Source organism: Vulpes lagopus, chromosome 24 (genome assembly GCF_018345385.1).
Source record: "Vulpes lagopus strain Blue_001 chromosome 24, ASM1834538v1, whole genome shotgun sequence".
In the NCBI taxonomy this organism is placed as follows: domain Eukaryota; kingdom Metazoa; phylum Chordata; class Mammalia; order Carnivora; family Canidae; genus Vulpes; species Vulpes lagopus.
In genome coordinates, this window is record NC_054847.1 from 39,792,389 (window position 1) to 39,814,088 (window position 21,700).

Genomic DNA, 21,700 nt, shown 5'->3' on the forward strand with positions numbered 1-21,700 from the left:
TGTCCAAGTGGAATTTTTCTACTAAAATATATACTATATTGATGAAATATTAAATACTTTAAGTAAAATTAGGCATCTTTTCCAAAATGTGTTGGTGATGTTTAATGAACAGGTAGGGTCCTCTCGCCCCCGCTAAAGTTTCTTAGGTTGGTGGGGGTCAGAAAATGATGGAAGGACAAAATGTTAGGGCAGTAGTGAGTAGTTGAGGGCAGAATAAATTTCTGAAGTGCCAGGGGTTTTTTTTGTAGGCTCTTTTAAAATAGAAAATTACTGGAAATGCATAGCTTTTTAAACCAGTCTTCCATTCAGCTTAGCAGTTGTAACTTATGACCTTTTAAGCTTACCAAAGGTATTTTACTAGTGTTTTGCACATTCATATTTCTCCCTAAATGTTGGTAGTTAATATATGTCAGTGATAACAGATAGATAAGAGTGTGCCAGTTACCTTCTGTTCTCACATTCAAGTTATTTATTTGGCTGTCTTCCTTAAGGGCTCGTCTTTTCTCTAAACATTTCAAATACAAACAAACAATAAAAACCACCATTAGGGGGAGTGAAAAGTTCACACTAATAAAATATCACTTTACTTAGTTTAAGAAACAGTTTTGTGACTCATTAACAGGCCTTTGTGAGTGTAGTAGTGATTAAAGTAAACCATGTCAGCTAATTAGCTGCATAGGTTCTATGGTATGTCTGGCTTCCTTTATATCACAGATAGGATAAAAGAGGCTACAGCATAGGAACAATTTGCAGCTGGCAAAAAACTGTGTTAGGGATTTGATTAGGGAGACTTGTCGACATTATTATAGAAAAAGTAATTGATAAGCAGCTCTTTTGTGAAATCCAAAGCATGTAAAATCAAGATGGATTTTAATTTGCAGCTTTTTAAACAACCAAAATAAACGTACATTATTCAGTACTTTGTTCACTTATTCAACAAATAGTTGGGTGCCTTGCTCTGTGGGAGAAATTCTAGGCACTGGAAATACAGTATAGAACAAAATAAAGCTAAATCATCACCTTCATGGAGCTTGTGTTAATAGTGGGAAAGCCAGATGAGAAATAAGCAGAACAGTTGGTGTGTTAAAGGGTTCTAAGTGCTCTGGAGAAATGCAATAGAATATGGTGGGGGTGGTCGATTTTGTGATTTATGGTGGTCAGGAAAGGCCTCCCTGAGACGAAGAAGAAATTGTAGCAGAAACCTGAAGGGGGTGAGGGTGTGCACAATGAAGACTTGTGGGACACTGAGATAAGACTGCCTGATGAAGAAAACCAAGAACCATAGTGGAGGAAAAGAAAGCAAGGGCGAGAACAGCAGCCTCACTTGTGTTGGCTAGGCAGTTGTGTAGTTTGGCTTTTACAATGGGTGAGACAGTAAGTCACAGGAAGAATTCTGAGTAGCTTTGTGTTATGATGTTATTATTATTTTTTAAAAATAGTGTCATTTTGCATGCTTCGTTGAGTTTGTAAGGGGGCAAGGTTAGAAACGGAGACCAGTTAAGAGGCTGTTGTATTGTCCATGCTGGGAGTTGCTAGCGATTTGGAATGGGGTGGTCATTGTCGAGGTGTGGAGGAGTCTTTGGGTTCTGGATATAATATTCTTCAGAGGTATTATTGTCAGTAGAGTTTTCTGATGGATTGGGATATGGGATGTGTGTGAGAGAAGAATCAAAAATGATTCTAGGATTTTGGCCTGTGAAGCTGTAAGAATGGAGTTGGTGTTAACTGAGATGGTGAAGAAGGTGGGAGAGGCAGGTTTGGGGAAGAAGACCAGGGACTCGCCCTTGAACAGGTCAAGTTTGAGAAGCTGATTAGCTATCTGGAGGGACTTGTTGAGTAGGAAGCTGGATTGGTGAGTTTGAAGTCAGAAGAGAGCCCTAAGCTATAAATTGGGAATTGTTGGGACGCCTGGGTGGCTCAGGGGTTGAATGTCTGTCTTTGGCTCGGGGTGTGATCCTGGGGTCCCAGGATCGAATCCTGCATTGGACTTCCTGCGCGGAGCCTGCTTCTCCCTTGGCCTGTGTCTCTCTGAGTCTCTCATGAATAAATAAAATCTTTAAAAAAAATTGGGGATTGTTAACATCTAGTTGGTATTTAAGCTATGAGGCTTGGTAAAAGGAAGGGAAGGAGAGTTGCCAGGAAAGAAGCCTAAGGACAAAGCTCTTGGTTTGCCAACATTTAAAGGTTGAAAACGAGGAAGGCTAAAGCTAAAGATGGAGACTGAAGCTACAGATATATCAGGAAAGCGTGAAGATCTGGGGGGGGCAAGAGAAGTATCTCTGGGAAGAAGTATGAACTGTGCCAAATGCTGCTGGTAGAAAGATGAGGGTTAGGACTTGACACTGGATTTGGTAATGGGGAAGTCCTGGTGACCTTGTCAGGAGCATTTTTGTGACAGGCACAACACTTTGCTGTAGCCTCTCGAGAAGGGGGATGTTACAGAGGAGGACAGTCTGACTTGGAAGGAGGTTACATACTTCCTTGAGCTTTGCAACCAGTAAATGGAGGGGCTGGGTTAGTCCCTACGCAGTAGGACTGTTGAATCTTTGTACTTACCCAGCCTACCTTACGGATCCCCAGAATACTGTGACATTCCAACTTCCAGTATGGGAAAACATGTTTGTTTCTATTTCTGGGTAGTTAATTTATGAGCAATGAGAAACTTCAGTGCTCAATTTAGTTTTGACAGCAAAGTGAGGGAAACAAGTCGGAATAATGGGAGATGCAGATGAGATTCGGGGTGTGTAGGTCGAAGTTGATTCTACCAAATGGGGCCTGTTTTCCCTGAAGTGTATGGGCTCGATGGGCATTGTTTGCTTTCAGCTTAATCATTAACACTTGAAACTGAGGCCGGTTGGTGATAGAGCATAAGTTGAATTCAGACATCCTGATGGCAGCTGTAGAAATTTAGAACATGACTCATGCCTCAAAGTCTATGAATCATTTAAAAAATTGTGATATAATTTTTGACCAGATAGCTTTACAGTTCTTCAAAACCTGACTCTCATGTGCTCAGGGCTGTTTTGCAATAAGAAATAAGTGTAGTCTTCTGTTGCCATCTGCTCATTGCACATGTCCTTTTGAAACAGTATATTGGAATTCCCCTTAAAAAAGCGGTCCTTAAGTGTCCTGTTCATTGGGGATTTTCTTGCCACTCAGATAATAACGTGTGATCTTGTCAAGTGAGGGACAAGCTTAATGTTCAGAAGGTCGCGTCCCTCACAACTCTAATTCCGGAAACCTTTTGTTCTGAGTGAGCAGCTCAGTGATTTCTTCAGTACGTTTTATGGTCTCGCTATCTTACTGCATTACAGTAAATAGTCTTTATGATCGGATTCAGTTTTTTCCAGTCTTTAGTAAATTGGTAACAAAGCATAGCACAACGAAAATTCATAATCTTAATGATCACTTCCTTCGTCATGTTATATTGTGAATTTGACTTGAACACACCCTCTTCTGACAAATGATGGAGGAATATTCTGAGAATCTTTACAGACTCTTCTTTCTTTTATTGTAACTGTGACAAGGGACTACTTAGCATGTAGTCCCTGTTACTCACATTCCCCGTGGGAAGGTGGGTAGTGTAGCCCTACTCTTGTTTATGTGTGCCCATTCTCTTGAGAGAGGATTTGAGTTTGTTGTTGTCTTTAAGTCTCAGGGGCACAGGAAGTACACCTAGTGAGATGATATTGACTCTTATGAAAATGCCTGCGTTCCTGGGATAGAAATACATCTTGATTTTTGCATTTGAGAGTTTAAAAAGTGATGCTGGGAAATTAACAGTGATCTCATACTAGGTTTTCATGTATTATCCTGTTTTATAACTTTTAGAAATCACATGGGATATGATACTAATGTCACCTGGGATATTGTAGAATAGGATGGTCTTATCAGAATCACTACATAGGTTATTGATAGCTTTAATGGGGAAAAAATAGAGGGGAAATATCTGGCAGTCAGTACCTTAATCAAATGGTATAGGACAGTGTGATGTACATTCCTCCTGTGGTGATGTAGTGTGAGGCATACAAGATCACTTATGAGGTATTCTCACCAAAAGTTTTATGTGAGCCTAATGATGCCTTTAGATCCAAATACCAGTTTACTGGCACATTAGAGATAGAGAAACAAGGTAAATGTCATCATAAAAAAATCACATAAATCTAAAACGTGTAACATTTTATAAGTAATTGATTTTGTTTTGTTTTTTAAAGTTAAAATGAAAAAATAAGTTGGGACTACTCTAGAACTAAAGACTAAAGAGACATAACCACATTTGATGCATACAACTTGAATGTTTACTAGTTTAAAACAGTAACTTGGTATCAAGTTACAAAAGACATTTTTAGACAGTTGAATTAATTTGAATATGGACTGGATAGTAGGTGCTATTAGAGAATTATTATGGTGTTGATAATGGTGATTGTGATAATGGTATTGTGTTTATGAAGAAAAATGCTCTTTATTTTTCAGCTCTATATTTTATTCAGTGGCAAATTGTCATGATGTGCATAGGTTATTTTCAAGTGGATTAGCAAAATAGTATGTATATATGTATATGTGTATACAAATAACAAGGGAAATATGGCATTTGTTGAGTGATCTTTATACTATTTTTGAACCTTTTATACATTTGAAATTTTTCATAATAAAAAGTTGGGAGTCATAAGAGGACGAAAATAAATTTTGTCCTAAATTTTTTATTAAAAGAACAAATTAAATAGTCCAGATCTAATTAAACACAGGGATGTAAGATCTTCCCTTGTTCCTTGAATTCTTCTTTGGCTTTCTAGGATCTTATATATATTAAGCAGCGGAAAGCTGAGAAAAAAAGAAGAGAATAATTGCAAGAGAACTGAACCAGAAGCTGAAGGGAGAGGGTTGAGTAATCGATTAGCAAGTGATCAGCCATGTCAAACTAGCAGCCTTATTAGACTGTAAGGACCGAATAAGATGGTTGGATTTAGAGGGAATGGAAAGAATAGGTGTCAACAGTCCATTAATGTCAAAGCATTCTCTCTTTCCTCAGGTCTTTCCAGGGCATCGCTTCTCTCTAGTGCTGGAGAGTTCTGCCCTGGAGTGTCACATTAGAGAAATTGTTGATCTCTTCCTGCAGAGGGAGATTTTAAGATTCTTAGATCTTGTTTGAAGATAGAGACTCAATTACATGAGGGCTTTTGTAGTAAGGAAATGGAAATAGTCAAAGACCATAGGTTTCAAAATGTTTATATAGATACATATATAGCCTCCTTGTGAAGCCCACAATTGGAGTGTATTTTATACACTGCACCACACCTTTTTCTCCACTATGTATTTTAGAGATTATTTTATATCTCATACAGCAGTGTTTCATTGTAAGGCTCTATCATATTTCTAATTGATGAATATTAAAGTTTTTTCTATCTATCCTTTAAAAATTATAGAAAATTGTAAACACACACAAGTAGACTAATGTAATGAATCCTCTTAATGCTAAAAAGAGCTTCAGCCCTTATTTTAATAGCCTGAGTTCTCTGATGAGCAGACTTGGAGATGGAGATAAGTACTCCGGTTTATTAGGGAGTACTTTGGTATCAACAACCCAGGAGGGGTGCCTGGGTTGCTCAGATGGTTAAGATTCCGAGTCAATTTCGATTTCGGCTCAGGTCATGATCTCAGGCTACATGCTCAGTAGGGACTCAGCTTGGGATTCCTCCCCCCTCCCCAGCCACCCCGTGCTACTCCAGCTCACATTTGTGCTTTCTCCCTCCCTCAAAAACAAACCCAAAAACTACACACAAAAAATGAAAGCAACCCCACAAACCCATCCCTCACACTTATGATCCTGTTTCATCTTCATCCCTTTAAACATCTTACTTATATGCCCCATTTTCTTTCTCTCTCCCCTGTGTTCTGCTGAGCCCAGACATCATATCATTTTATGAATACCACACTTCTCTTTGAGTAACCTGATTTGGTAAAACACATTGATTAACCAGGCTACTGGAGAATGATGTTTTCTGGTATAGGGAAGTTTGCAGTAAATGAAGATGATAGAGAATAGGGAAGAAAGAGTAGGGGTGCTTGGTTGGCTAAGTAGATAGAGCATGCAACTCTTGATCTCAGAGTTGAGTTCAAGCCTATGTTGGGCATAGAGCCTACTTAAACAAATGTAGGATCCCTGGGTGGCTCAGTGGTTTAGAGCCTGCCTTCCGCCCAGTGCGTGATCCTGGAGTCCTGGGATCGAGTACCACATCGGGCTCCCTGCATGGAGCCTGCTTCTCCCTCTGCCTGTGTCTCTGCCTCTTTCTCTCTGTCTCTCGTGAATAAATAAATAAAATCTATAAAAAAAAAAGTGAAGAGTCTTTTATTAGGAATCAGGAGGTCTGTATATGCCTTTGAGCTTTGAGATCAGTTTGCCATGTGATTTTGAGAGAATTACCAATGGACCTAAATACCACCAAAATACAAACTGTTAGATAGTAAATCGGCTATATCCTCCCCATTTTTAAATTAGGAAGCCTTTTTCTTCTTCTTCTTCTTCTTCTTCTTCTTCTTCTTCTTCTTCTTTTTTTTTTTTTTGCCAACTATAAAAGCTTTTCTTTTACGGTAGCTTCAACGTCAAAAACAAGCAAAGCCAGGAGATAGACCCACATTTCATCAATTTTCAATGACTTGGTTTACTGATATAGGCAAAGGGTGATTGCATTTTTACTGCTCCTGTGGACACGTTCTGTTGAATTCTCCGCTGCCATTTTATGAAAATGTTTTCTGAGTTCTAATTTCTCAGACCAGATGATGCATCTGTTCCCCTTTTGCTTCATTTATGCTATCACTTCCCTTCCTCCTCTTATGCTTGTTTCCTCCCTCTTCTCACTCTGTTTTAGAAAGTAATAGTCACATGTCTTTTTCTTGCCTCTGCCCTTACACATTGCGTTAAACTCCATGATTTACTATTTTTCTTCATTGTCTTGTATTTTCTTTTTCTTTTAAAACTCATAATTTTAGTTAAGCTTCTTATCTCTGTGCACCCAGGCTAATTGTGGTAGCATCATATTTGTTTCCCTGTCTGCAGTGTGTTGTCCATGTTAATCCGAACTTTATACAATGCCAGTTTTAGCATGTCACTTCTCTATTTAGAGATCTACTTATGAGACCACTAAGTCTCTTTAGTCTGATCCTGCTCAAGACTAATGTGAAACCTTGTAGTATCTTCTCCCTTCTCAAAACCTATAGTTAGTAAATTCTAGTTAAGTGTGAAATAATTTGTCTCATTTATTAGAATCTGAATGGATGACTTCACTGGGTATCTGTATCATAATAGTGCTAATCCTTTATAGAGAGCTTTTAATATTTCAAAATGCCTTTTTTCTATTGTCCTTATAGTAACTTTGTGTAAAACCTATATCAAAATCCATATTGCATATTTATCAACTTTGTGTGCTGAACACCAAAACCTATCTATTGTGTCTCTAAAAGAACTCTCATATTCATCTCATTATTGCCATTTTCACCACTACTACCTTGTATTATATATTTATTAAAGATATCCTATATGGCAGACATTATGCTAATAAACATTATGTGGTGAATACACAGTTGTGGCTCTTGATCTTAGGGAACACGAGCATATAGAGGAGCAGGGCAGAGTAGTAGTTGTTTGTTCATTAAACAAAAAAGCACAGAAATTAAGTGATGAGAGATTGTGATAAATTTTAGTACTATCGTTTCCTTCCTTCTCTCTCTCTCTCTTTTTTTTTTTTTTTTAAGATTTATTTATTTGAGAGAGAGAGAAAGAGCATGAGTAGGGGCAAGGGGCAGAGGACCCTGGGATTGCGACCTGAGCCGAAAGCAGGCACTTAACCCACTGAGCCTACCCAGGTGCTCCTCAGTGCCATCATTGCTTACCAGCAATACTGTGGTAGCCCCGCTGGTCATCAAACCCAGAGTTTTATCCCTAGCCATTGTATTGCAGCTACAGTGATCTGAAAAACAAATTCAGATTTAAAACACTTGACCTTTTTCCTATTTCTGTCAAGTTAACTCCAAATTCCTTCATACGGCTTATCAAGTCCTTTATGATTTGGTGCATATTTACCTGTTATTTCTTGTCTCCTCATTCAACCTTTGTGCTCTGAATGCCAACTCTACTATTTTCACTGTCGAGAAAGAATTGAGCTCCCTTACCTATGGGATTTAAAATATGTGATTTCCTGAACCTCTTCCTGGGTTAATTCCTACTCAGTCTCACCATTATTTCTTCCAAGAATCCTTCCTGGATCTGTGAAAGTACAGGTTAGGATATCTATCTTTTGTGTCTCCACAGGTCTTGAGATTTTTCCTCTATCACACTCTGTGGTAATTAATTGTTTGCTTCCATGTGTGTAAGTCCCACTGGGTAGTTGAGTTGTGTCTATTTTATCTACTGCTGTAATGCTATGCTATGAGCACAGAATGAAAACTTGGGAAATGCTGTTTAAAATGTATACTAATTATTGTTATTATGAGACAAAATTTAATTTGAAAGCTATTTTAGTATCATGTAGGAATTTGTAGCATTACTTCTAATAAAGTCGTGCAGAACTGAATTATCATATTTGCAGATAATAGAATTGTGTCTGACAAGCATATACAGTAGTTTTTTTATCTTATAGCAGAAAGTCATTGAAAGATCATAACCTTATTAAAAATCCAAGTTTATTAAATATGAAATGACAGTGCTGGAAGAAGCCAGTGAATGTGGAAGCAGAATGTGAAGAAGTAGCAAAGTCTGTGTTTTTAAAAAATACTTACAAGCATCTGCCATGTGCAGGTATTGCACTAGTTGTATTACATGTATGGTTTCTCTCCGTCATTAGGACAGCTTTCTTAAAGAGGATATTATTGTCCATCATTTACAGATGGGGAAGCCGAGACCCAGAGGGGCAACTTTGTCAAGATTCCATAGAAGAGCCAGGATTTGAATACAGTTCTTCTGATTGTGAGTTCAGTGTTCTTTCAATTATGATTATTTTTATTGTTGTTGACTGAAGTATAATTGTATTTCTCTACAGAACTGAGAAATAGAGGAAGTACAGTGAAATAGAGAAATACATGAAATTAAAGCAACCAAAAGAGATGACTTAGAGGTAAAAATTAAGAATCCTGCCCTTTTAAATTTATTTTTAAAGATTTTACTTATTTATCCATGAGAGACACAGAGAGAGAGGCAGAGACACAGGCAGAGGGAGAAGCAGGCTCCATGCAGGGAGCCTGATGTGGGACTCGATCCCAGGACCCCAGGATCGTGCCCTGAGCCAAAGCAGACAGACCCTCAACCACTGAGCCACTCAGGTGCCCCAAGAGCTCTGCTCTTACAATTTTAGTTTTATTTTTTTTTTGACTTCAGAAGGATTCAGAATTAATTTTATAAATAACTCTTGGGGTGAAAACTAAGCCTTAAAAATGATATGATCAAAGACATGATTATTGGCAAAATGAGAAGTAGAATCTAGAACTCCTGATATTTGACTGTAAAGCTTGATCAGTTAAAAATTTTTATTTAGGGACGGCTGGGTGGACTCAGTGGTTGTTGAGTGTCTGCCTTTGGCTCAGGATATGATCCTGGAGTTCCCGGATCGAGTCCCACATCTGGCTCCCTGCAGGAAGCCTGCTTCTCCCTCTGTCTGTGTCTCTGCCTCTCTGTGTGTGTATGTGTCATGGATAAATAAATCTTAAAATTTTTTTTTAAATTTAATAGCCAGTCTCTAAATGTAATTTTTTTTTTAAAAGATTTTATTTATCTATTCATGAGAGGCACACACAGAGAGAGAGAGAGAGAGAGAGAGAGAGAAGCAGATGGAGAAGCAGGCTCCATGCTGAGAGCCTGATGTGGGAGTCAATCCCGGGTCTCCAGGATCGCGCCCTGGGCCAAAGGCAGGCGCTAAACCGCTGAGCCACCTGGGGATCCCCTCTAAATGTAATTTTAAGCCAGATTTTGTTTTTTTAAAGATTTTATTTATTTATTCATGAGAGACAGAGAGAGGCAGAGACATAGAGGGAAAAGCAGGCTCCTCTAAGGGAGCCAGATGTGGGACTGGATCCCTGGCCCGGGATCACACCCTGAGCTGAAGGTGGACACCTGGGACCAAGACCAGAGCTGAAGGCAGATGCTCAATCACTGAGCAACCCAGGCACCCCTACATCTTTTTTTTTTTTTTTTTTTTTTATTCTGAAATTCAAGTTAGGATTTTATAGTCTCAAACTATCATGAATAGAATGTGTTTGCTGTGTATGCTACAGGGAATTGTAAGCTCTTAAGAAAAATTAATATGATCTTATAATAATTTGTGTCAATAGAGAATATGTTACTATCCCCTAAAAAAGTTTTTCAAAGTTAAAGATATTCATACATTAGGCACATGTCCACTTTAGTATATGGCTTTTAGTTTTATTTATATATATATGTATATAATACACCTTACAGTGTTTCTTCCTCCTTGCGTAAGTAGATATGTTAGTATTTTTAACATAAACTACTTTTTTTGTTTTCTCTTCCTAGTAATTCACTTTTTTAAAAAAAGTTTTTATTTAAATGTTAGTTAACATACAGTGTAATGTAAGTTTTAGATATACAATATAGTGATTCAACACTTCCCAGTATCACCCAGTGCTCATCACAAATATGGTCCTTAGTTCCCATCAGCTATTTCACCCATCTCCCCACCCGCCTCTGTCTGATAACCATCAGTTTGTTCTCTATTAAACTTTTTGTTTTCTAGAAGAAAAGTGGTACTCTCTTAGAAAAGTGATAGGAAGAATTCAGAACCTTTCAGGAGAGAGCCACAAAATTGTTTGATTTTGATTTGATTTTTCTCTGTTGGTTAACTTTGTTGAACCAGGTTACATTGATTTATTTTATGAAATAAGAGTGTGACATCTCATTAAGAAGCTACATGTGCTATTTTGACCTTACATACTTTTAAGAAGTAAGATTACTTTTATTTACTTTTTTAAAAGATTTTATTTGAGAGATAGAGAGCAAGAGAGCACAAGTGGGGGGAGAGGCAGAGGGAGAGGGAGAAGCAGGCTCCCTGCTGAGTGTGGGGCTTGATCCCAAGACCCCCAGGGTCATAACCTGAGCTGAAGGCAGATGCTTAACTGACTGAGCCACCCAGGCGCCCCAAGTAAGATTGCTTTTAGAGTACACTTTTGCATTAGTAATATTTCATTGAAATTAGATGGCTCAGTGATCCCCAAATTGATAAATGAATTTGATGCAGCTCTAGTCATAATCTCATCAGGCTTTTCTGCAGACATTTACAAGCTGATTTTTAAATTTGTATGGAAGTTAAGAGAACCTAGAATATCCAAAGGAATCTTCAGAGTAAGAACAAGCATATTTCAGCGCTGAAAAGAAATAGTGGTATGTTCTTCTGGTGAGGAAATTTCTTGAATTCTCATAAATTAAGCAAGACTAGTTTTTATATATTGGATTTATATAAAACTGAACTATACATTGTACAGTGAGCTATCTAAACCATCTAGGTTCATCTTTCACATGTTGTTTAGCTAATGATGAATTTTAATTATCTTCTGCTGGTGTTGGAAGGAGTCTGGCCATAGATGATGGTTGTATTTATTTCCTTGTCTTCATCTCACCTCCAACAAAGCGCCCCTTCCTTTCTAGGAGTCTTAACAATTTTCCTTTATGTAATTGTCATTCTTCTTACTATGTCACGTATTCCAGGGAGTTATTCTTACAAACTCGGGGGAGTAGTTACCTGAGTGTGCAGTGAGGAAGATCATATATTTATGTGTAATAAAACTTAGAAATTGTGGCCTTAAAGTTGTAGAAGTTTATTTTCCCTACATAACAAAATGTCTAGTGTAGAGTTAGAGAAGTGTTGGAAAGGCTTAGCAATCCTATTTTTGAACTCACACAGTAAGGATGTCTCCTTGTCTGGCAAGAGATAGCAGAGCCACTGTCAAAATGTCCTTGACAGTCTTTTCTGCCTCCAACTTTTGAACATTTCCCCAAGCCCATTTCTCCACAGTCTTCCCCCAACTTTGATTTAATATTCTCCTATCTAGGAGGTTTTAGTATCAAGTGTGTTCTGAGACCCAGGAGTACAAATCTACTTCTTCACCTGAATCCTGTAAATAAGACTTTGCCTCCCTCCACTCCAATTGCCCCAGCCATGATCTGAAAGTATATTTTCCTTTTTTTTTCCGATACCATCTTCCTGTTGGTCACCAAGCCCTTTTGATTAATTATTGTTTATTTAGAAATTGATTCTGCTTATTCTGCATTTGATGGAACTACCCTAATCCCAGCAGCAAGACACATCAATAACAACTACTGATTGTGATTCCCACTACAGTTTCATGTTTCATTTCAGGTATTCTTTATGATTATTTATCTTTTAAATATTTCACTTAACAAATACTTTCTATTTAGATTTTTTTATATACCAATCAAGAAGTAGCACTGTGAATAATTTAAAGACCATTGACAAGCATATGTATATCTATGGGTCAGGACAGATTAGTTTTTACCATCTACTTTCCTTTGAAATATAGCAGTGAATTTTGGAATCTGGTTTCTGCTACCCCCGCCCCCAACATAAGACATAAGATGGTGACTTCTTACCTTGGTTAGACCGACTTCTCACGTATTCCTTAGATAAGCAGTTAACTAGCTGATGTAATGTCTCCTGGAAAAGATATAGTGAAGTTCTTTACCATTATTTCCTTTTTTTTTTTTTTTTTTAAAGATTTTATTTATTTATTCATGAGACAGAGAGAGAGAGAGAGAGAGAGATAAAGAGGCAGAGACCCAGGCAGAGGGAGAAGCAGGCTCCATGCAGGGAGCCTGACGTGGGATTCAATCCCGGGTCCCCAGGATCACGCCCTGGGCCAAAGGCAGGCGCTAAACTGCTGAGCCACCTGGGGACCCCTACTTTACCATTATTTCCTAAGGGGGAATTGCTTTTTGGGTAATGAGTTAATTTTAGGTTATGTTCTTTTATTTTTTGTAAAGATTTTATTTACTTATTTGAGAGAGTGAGTGTGAGTGAGTGGGGGAGGGAGCAGAAGGAGGAGAAACAAACTCCATGCCCATCAGGGAGCCCACACAGGCCTTGATCCCAGGGTCCCAGGATCATGACCTGAGCCACCCAGGTGCTCCAGGTTATGTTCTTTTAAAAGCATACATCCCTGTTATGGATTGAATTGTATTCCCCTAAAAATCATATGTTGAAATTTTGACCTTCAGGACCTCAGAATGTGACCTCATTTGGAAATAGGGTTTTTTTATGGAGGTATTCAAGTTAAAATGAGGTCATCAGGGTAGGTTCTAATCCAGTATAACTGATGTCCTTATTAAAAAGGGGAAACTTGGAGACAGATGTGCACACGGGGGAATGCCATGTGAGCATGGATGGAGATGGCCTTCTACAGTCAAGGAGAGGGGCCTGGAATAGATCCTTCCCTTCATAGCCAATCCTACCTATACCTGACTTCTGATTTTTAGCCTCAAGAACTGTGAGACAATATATTCTGTTGTTTAAGCTGTTCAGTTTGTGTGCACTGCAACCCTAGGAAACTAATACAGTTCTTTATGAAAATCCTTCATTGCCCTTAATGAGAATTCCTCTCAGATTCTGGTTGACTGTTAGGTCTTGATTTTGGGGAGGATGGTGGGGATTTGCTTTTTATCTAAATCTTTGTAATTATTTTAGCTTCTGGAGAAGTTGAATTAGAGACTGATGATGTGTTTTCTAATGATGTAGTATATACCTTTATCATGTTATGGATGATTATTTTCTCATGTTTTAAGGGCTGTAAAATGCATTCTTTTTCTAGGTTTTCTTGAGTTGCCTTGTCACTTGAATATCAGAATGTTTTTTCGTGTTGCACCAGAGCTGGCCCATCTCCACATAGCACGCATATTCTTTAGTACTGAATCTCTATATTTGCATTTTCTTTAAGCAAATCAGTATGCATTGAATATGAGTCCTCAAATATCTAGAGAAATAGTGTTCTTTCCAGATTTCATCATACTGTCTTCAATGTTGCGATCTTACTTAATTGAGAGAAGTCTTGGGGTGATATGATTTATTTATTTAAATATTTTATGTATTTATTCATGAGAGACACAGAGAGAGAGAGAGAGTGGGGGAGAGAGAGGCAGAGAGAGAAGCAGGCTCCTCGCATGTAGCCTGATGTGGGACTCGATCCTGGGACTGGGATCACACCCTGAGCCAAAGGGTGATGCTCAACCACTGAGCCACCCACGCATCCCTAATTTAATACTGAATGTTGTCACCATGGAAAAATGAACTACTTCCAGATTGCTTTTTAGGAAAAGTCATTGTTGGGTATCTTTTTTTAGCCAGGAACATGCTCTACCAGATTTATTAAAATTGCTTTAGTGTTTTGCTTCATTTCCTAATATCAAATAGAAATATGCAAAAAAGAAATATGGAAATAATTGTGTCATGGTAGCCTATGAAATAGTGAACATGATAAATAGAAAGTGAACTTGGAATTTTTTTTCCTTAAATGCACACTTTATACTAGTAGGCAAAAGATGAAGTTTTGGGGCATATAAACTGATGAAAGTCATGTAGTCTCATAAAAAAATTTAAGTAATATAGATTTTTAGATTTTTTTACTTGCCTCATTTTCTTTCCAGTAACTTTTTGTTTGTTTGTTTTTAAGCAAGAGAGAGCACACATCCATGAGGGAGGGAAGGAGCTAAGGAAGAGGGAGAGAGAGAATCCTAAGCAGGCTCCACGGCAGAGCAAGGCTCCATCTCAGGACCCTGAGATCATGACCTGAGCCAAAATGAAGAGTGGGACGTTTAACTGGCTGAGCCACCCAGGCACCCCATTCAGTGACTATTCTTTAAAAGCGATTTTAGTGGTTTTTGTTGTTGTTGTTTTTTTTTTTTTTTAAAGTGTAGGTAATAGTTTAAAGAAGAGTCTTGCTGGAAGCAGCTAGCAATAAGACCATGGCTATTAGACTAGTTTCCTTCATAGAAAATGGTTTTTTTCTTTAAGTGTTTCTGGAAACTATGGGACAGTCTTAGCATCCTAAAGAGTCTATAGGTATACACATATCATTTGTTGTCACTTAAAAATTTGGGGCAGAAAAAAATCACTACAGTGACCATTACTGATTGACCATGTCAAGCCTATAGGTGACCCCGTAGTGTTGCATAAGATCTGGTAGTCTTGGGACAATTGGATGGCTCAGTGGTTGAACATCTGCCTTTGGCTCAGGGCATGATCCTGGAGTCCCAGGGTTGAGTCCCACATCGGGCTCCCTGCATGGAGCCTGCTTCTCCCTCTGCCTGTGTCTCTGCCTCTCTCTCTGTGTGTCTCATGATTAAATAAATAAAATCTTTAAAAACCAAAAAGTTCTGGCAGTCTCTGTGGAACCCTTTGATTATTCCAGGGTTATTCCAGAATCTTCATTTCTCTTTGACTTCTCTGAACCTATATTTAGTTTTTAGCCACACAGTTTATAACACTTAAATCTGGTTGTTTCACCAACTAGATCTTGCTTTTGTCATATGAAGGAATAATTCCTTGTATTTGTTCTCTCCTGCAAAAGGTGTATTCCCATATACACTTAAAGAGAAATCCTTTTCCCCTCAAGTTTCAGAATTTACAATAAAAGACATTCATGATCTTGAGACATAATAGGTTGTGGTAAATATAGTTGAATGAGTTTCCCACTGAACATACTCTTTTTAATGTTTAGCACACTATGCTGAGTTTTTCTTGGACATTGCCATCTGTTACTGGTTTGGAGACCTAACAAATTTATAGACCTTACTTGTCATTGGTAGCATAGCAGAGTGAATAAAATAGGTTCTGTAGTCAGGCTGCCCGGGGTTTGATTGGATTCCATTATTTCACTTTTCACCTTGTGACTTTCTGACTCACAGTCTTTATTTGTGAGAGAGGTGTGACCATAGTACTTACTGCGTGATTTATGGTGAGAATTAGATTTTAATTAGATTTTACATATATAAAATGAGATTTTAGGTATTTACATATATGGGTGTCATATATAATGTTCGGGAGAATTCTTGGTATTCAGGAAGTTTAAGTTGGATTCATAATACAAATGTATGTTTTAGAAGGAAATGTAATATTTGACCTTATTCTTATAACATTTCCAGGTTTGAAAACACAATGGCAGGAAATAGCCTTGTCCTACCCATTGTTCTTTGGGGTCGCAAAGCACCAACACATTGCATCTCAGCAGTACTTTTAACAGATGATGGGACCACAATTGTAACTGGATGTCATGATGGACAAATATGCCTCTGGGATCTTTCAGTAGAATTGGAAGTGAGTATCTGAAATGCCTATTGTATTTTTTAGCTACAAAGAGCTTCTTAATAGAAAACAGTAGTCCCAGAGTAACACTTGGTGTCATAATATATTTTCTGTGAAATCTGTTTTGATTCAAATTACTATTACGCAGGTTGATAATTTGTATTATTCATCAGGATTGACTTCTGCTGGTTTTTGGCTATTTTCAGTGGTTATATCTACCCTTACACTTAAGGTTTTTCAAAAGATGTTTATCCAGACTGAAGGAAGTTTCCAAAGGTATTAAAAATAGTTTTGAACATTTATACCTGCTAATGTGAATGTCTTGAAGAGGGCAAAACTTTTTATAAAGCATAAATTTGATTGTGTTTATTGCTGAATGTGGAGTGCACAGTGTGTTGTGCTGTTAGGCCTTCTCAGTGGACAAACTAGGGAAATAGGAATTGGGAATACACACAGACACACATACACACATACACGCACTACACACTAAGACCTCCAATTCTAACACAACACCTCAGGGTTTATTCTCCTTTTCCCCCCATATTTTTAATCTTCCTCTCTGATATTTTCCCCAGGGATTTTTCTGTAAAGGGTAACAGAAAGTGGGGTGGTAGCTAGCCTGGAATATAGGACAAGCAAATTGATTTTTTAAGTAATTTTTTTTTTGTTACAGCCTTATTGAGATAAAATTCACATACTATATGATTTGCTCATTTAAAGAAATTGTGTGCGACTATATATATATACGCGTGTATATATATCCATATATATGGAATCTAAAAATATGTACGTATATTTTTAAAAAATGAAGCTCATAGTGAACAGATTGGAGGTTGCCAGAGGTGGGGGTGGGATTGGGAGAAATGGTTGAGCTGTTTTTGTTTTTTGTTTTTAGTTTAAGTTAATTGAATTTAAAAAATAAAGTGTACATTACCATAGTCAAATTTATAACATTTTCATTACATCAGAAATACTCCCTGTACTCTTTAGCTATCATTCCCAATACCCCCATTTCCTCCCAAGGCAACCACTAATCTGTTTTCTATTTCTTTTTACAATGTGCAATATATGTGTGGATGTTAATTTGATATGATAAATATATCAAATTAATATCCCAAATATAACTCCTCTATAGGTTGGGCTGTTCTGGGCATTTCATATGTATGGAATGATAATGTGGGTTTTTTGTGGCTGGCTCTTTTTACTTATTATAATATTTTCAAAGTTCATCTGTATTGTAGCATGTAACAATACTTCATTTTTTTTTACATGGCCAAATACTATTCCTTTATATGGGTATACTAAATTTATCAATTAATGGGCATTTGGGTTGTTTGTACTTTGGCCATACAGAATCATGCTGCTATGCATATTTGTGTTTGAGTTTTAGTGTGGACATCTGTGTTTGTTGCTCTTTGGTATACACCTAGGCATGGAACAGCTAGAATGGGAAAAATGACACTTGAATGACATGTAAGGCCTGGGTATACATGTTGGAAAGTGGCTGGAAAGAAGTGCCATAGAATGTGATATACCCTGAGGATTGATAGCGAACTAAATGTAAATCAGCAGTGTAGCCATGACAAGAAAAAAAAAAAAATCACATGTTGTTATATCAAATATGTTATATAAAATATCACAAGTGATTATAAACAATAAGACTCAGGAGAGCTTAGAAACAATTTTTTCACTAACTTTGTTGCATAGATTTTACTAGAGTGTTATATTTATTTAAGTTCAAGTAAGAGGGATAAAACTGGGGAGAGTGAGAAGTATTGGGGAGGTGGTAGTGGGGCTAGGAGAGAAATATATCTTTTGAAAGATATTAAGAGAATTGGACTATTTCCATTGGGAAAGAAAGCTAAATAAAAGTCGGCTTGGTTATTATTGTCTTTGGAATATGTGGAGTGTCTTTAGTATTATACTTTGTAGTAGCTATTTATGCCTATGAAGGACCAATAAGACCTTTTTCTGAAGTTCTGGTATCTTTTCCTTTTTTAGGAAAGGATTAAAAACTGTAGCTAAAATTTTTGCCATCCATATCTTGATTTCCTTTATTCTATGCAAAAGGGCACCCTGGTCTAACATGGTAGTAAAATGTCTGGAGGAAATTGCAGAGGTAATGTATACAACCTAGTGAGCACTTAAATGGTGATAAGAGTAGAGGAGGAACTTATCGATGCAGACACCATCTCTTACAAGCAATGTTTGTAAAAAGCTTCCATTACCCACAAAGTTACAGGATATAATGAGACTGGTTCTTATCTTCTTGAAACTTTCGTTCTATCAGGGAAACAGATCTATGCAGAGAATAGTATCAGCCATGCTATTGAAGAAAGAAGTAAAAGTAAGAGCTTGACCTTTAGAGATGGGCAAACTTGGCTTGAATCTTGGCTGTTCTAGTATCCAGCTGTGTGACTTTGGGCAGTTTACTTAACCATTTTGTGTCTAGGTCTTGCCACATTTAAAATATGGTGTACCACCCAAGGTTGTGGTAAGGATTCTGTGAAGGAATGCATATTAAGCAGTTATCACAGTGCTTGCACATAAGGATTTATTTAATGAACAAATCTCGGGTAGTAGAAAGGGAAAAAAAGGTACAAGGAGATTAAAAAAAAAAAAAGTGTTGAATGATGGCTGACTATAGAATGAACTAGTCTCAAGGTCCCAGGTTAGAATGTGGGTGTTACTGTTTACTCTTTAGAACACACACATCACATATTTTCATTCTGATCATCTGGCCTTGCCTCTGATAACTTGGTAATTGTCACTTTTGAACTCTGTGGTCTTGAGGGGAGGGATGGTCTTCATGAATTGGTTGAACAGATTATTTTTTTTTATTTATTTTTTTAAAGATTATTTATTCATGAGAGACACAGAGAGAGAGAGAGAGAGAAAGAGAGAGAGAGAGAGGCAGAGACACAGGCAGAGGGAGAAGCAGGCTCCCTGTGGGGAGCCTGATGTCAGACTTGATCCTGGGTCTCCAGCATCAGGTCCCGGGCTGAAGGTGGCGCTAAACCGCTGAGCCACCTGGGCTGCCCTGAACAGATTATTTTATGATTATTTCTTTGTACTGATTATGTGCAAAATGTCTGGTTAATAACTGTGATGTAACAAATTTTTGTGGAATATGGTGAAATATAAAGAGATATAAAATATAAATATAATTTACCATATATTTTCTCTTTGATTATATTAATACTTATTTTCTCTTGTAGTTTCCTGATGCTAAGTCTTTATAGTTGTGATTTAGTATTGATAATAGGCATAGATATATTTTAGATATATTTTTGGTTGCTCTGCTTGGCATTTAGTGGTCATTCAGAGCAATTTCTTAAAGCCATCTTTTTCTTTCTTTAAACTCTAGAAAACTTCTATTTAATGAATAAGTTTCTGTTCATTAAAGGAACATGTTGATTTATGAAAATATCTTAAACTTTTCTTTTTAGCTAACTTTGTACTTATGAAGATACAGTAAAAAATACAGTTTCATTTACATAATTTTTTCTTTTATCTGACGGTGGGTGGCAAAGCCATATATTCTAGTTTTATTTTACAAATGTTCATTGCCAGTACTTAGAAAAACAATTGCTTTTTAGTATTTTGACTTGTTTACTGTGACTGTGCTGTATTTACTTTTGGCTCCAGTAGAGTCTTTTTCTAGATTTTTCTAGATTTCTTGTGTTCAAGGGTCAACTGTATTTTATTCTTTTTGATTCTATTGTGTGATTTTCTCAATTTCTCCTTTAGACATTTTGTTGTTTAGCATATTTTGTTTGGATGTTTGTTGTTAGTGTATTTTGTTGTTAGTGTATAGAAATGCAATTGAATTTTGTATGTTTATTTTATATCCTGCAACTTTACTGAATTTGTTATTCTAGCAGTCTCTTGGTGGAATCTTTAGGATATGTAGGATCATGTCATCTGTAAACAGAGAAAATTTTACTTTTGTCTTTCTGATTTGGGTGCCTTTTATTTATTTTTCTTGCCTAATTGCTCTGGCTTAGACTTTCAATACTATGTTGAATAGCAGTAGCAGGAGTGAATATTTCTGTCTTGTTCCTGATCTTAGAGGAAAGGCTTTTAGCTTTTCCCTGTTGAGTATGATTTTAGCTGTGAGCTTGTCATATATAGTCTTTATAAAGTTGGGATATATTCCTTCTATATTCATTTTGTTGAGAGTTTTTAATTATGAAAGGATACTGAATTTTGTCAAAAGTTTTATTGCCTCTATTAATATGATCATGTGCTGTTTATACTTCATTCAAATATTTTTATTTTTCTAGATGATGGTGGAAGTAAAGTCTAGTTCTAGTTGTAATGGCTGAAAGTGGAATTTTCCAACAAAGTTATATACATTTGAAGTAAAACTATTGGTAAAGTTGATTTTCTTGGAAGAAATTACAAAATTGACCAAGAGCATAGTTTTAAGTGGAAGATTATTGAATCTCTATATGGAGGTGGAGTTAGGTGTATGAGAAAATTTTGGCTGTATGGGAAAACTTTCCAAGCCCATTCTAACTATAAACTGATTGATTCTTAAATAATTAGAATAAAAATTTAGCCTTTGAGGGAAAAAATGCATATTATGTAACTAAGCAAAAAAAAAAAAAAAAAAGATTGAAATTTTCTTAATTGTAATTACGCAAAAGATGACTAAAATGCATTTTATTTGGAAAATCTCTTCAGTTGTTACATACCAGAACTGTAGAACAATACCAGTAGTACTCTTTCATGGAACATTTAATTTTGAGCAGTTTAGCTTTACTAATAAATTGGGATAAATTGTTTGCAAAATGGGCACCAGGATAGGTATAAGGGGATTTTGTCATATTCTATTCTCTTAACTGGATATTGAGTATGTGGCTATTTAATATATTCTTTATATCTTATATATTATAAATTTTATTTGTGTGTATTAAATATTTAATTGAAAAATATATCCTGAAATAACCTAAGGCCCTGAAGCCTGAAGTAATAACATGCCATTTGGTACAAAGTAGATAAATTTGGGGACTGATTGCCAGACTATTTTAGAATAGTGGTTATTAAGCCATTCTTTCTTGTAAGGCACTATGTTACTAAATCATTAGTCTGTGAAAGTCATTCTTCATTCTTGATAGTTAATGTTTCTATCAGCATTTGGGAGGGTGCCCGTCCTCTCTTTTTTTGAGTTTTGAGTGTGTTAATCTAGACTCTAGATATGTTTTCAGGTCAATGAACATGTTATTTAAAAAGTAAGTGGTGCTAAATTGTTTTGTTACTAAGTCATTCTCAATCTGATTCTTCTGTACACTGTAATTTAGTGCTGAAGACTGCCTTCGTTTGACTTCTAACTCTGTCACTCTCTGTATGTGTTGGGCCAATAGTGTTACCTGTTGCTTTTC

The 21,700-nt window shown here is 36.8% G+C and overlaps 1 protein-coding gene across 7 annotated transcripts in view; it reads left to right on the forward strand.

Moving 5' to 3' along the window:
• WDR7 (WD repeat domain 7) overlaps window positions 1-21,700 on the forward strand; it is a 358,780-nt gene that overhangs the window by 5,121 nt on the left and 331,959 nt on the right. For 4 of the 7 annotated variants that reach the window (XM_041739724.1, XM_041739725.1, XM_041739719.1 and 1 more), the window contains exons 2-4: window positions 8,880-8,959; window positions 12,247-12,359; window positions 16,154-16,325. In XM_041739724.1, coding sequence (XP_041595658.1) covers window positions 12,346-12,359; window positions 16,154-16,325 — 186 coding nt within the window. In that variant the 5' untranslated portion in view covers window positions 8,880-8,959; window positions 12,247-12,345. Of the gene's footprint in view, window positions 1-8,879; window positions 8,960-12,246; window positions 12,360-16,153; window positions 16,326-21,700 lie in introns of those variants that run through there. The other 3 variants (XM_041739720.1, XM_041739721.1, XM_041739723.1) reach the window with 3 other exon arrangements.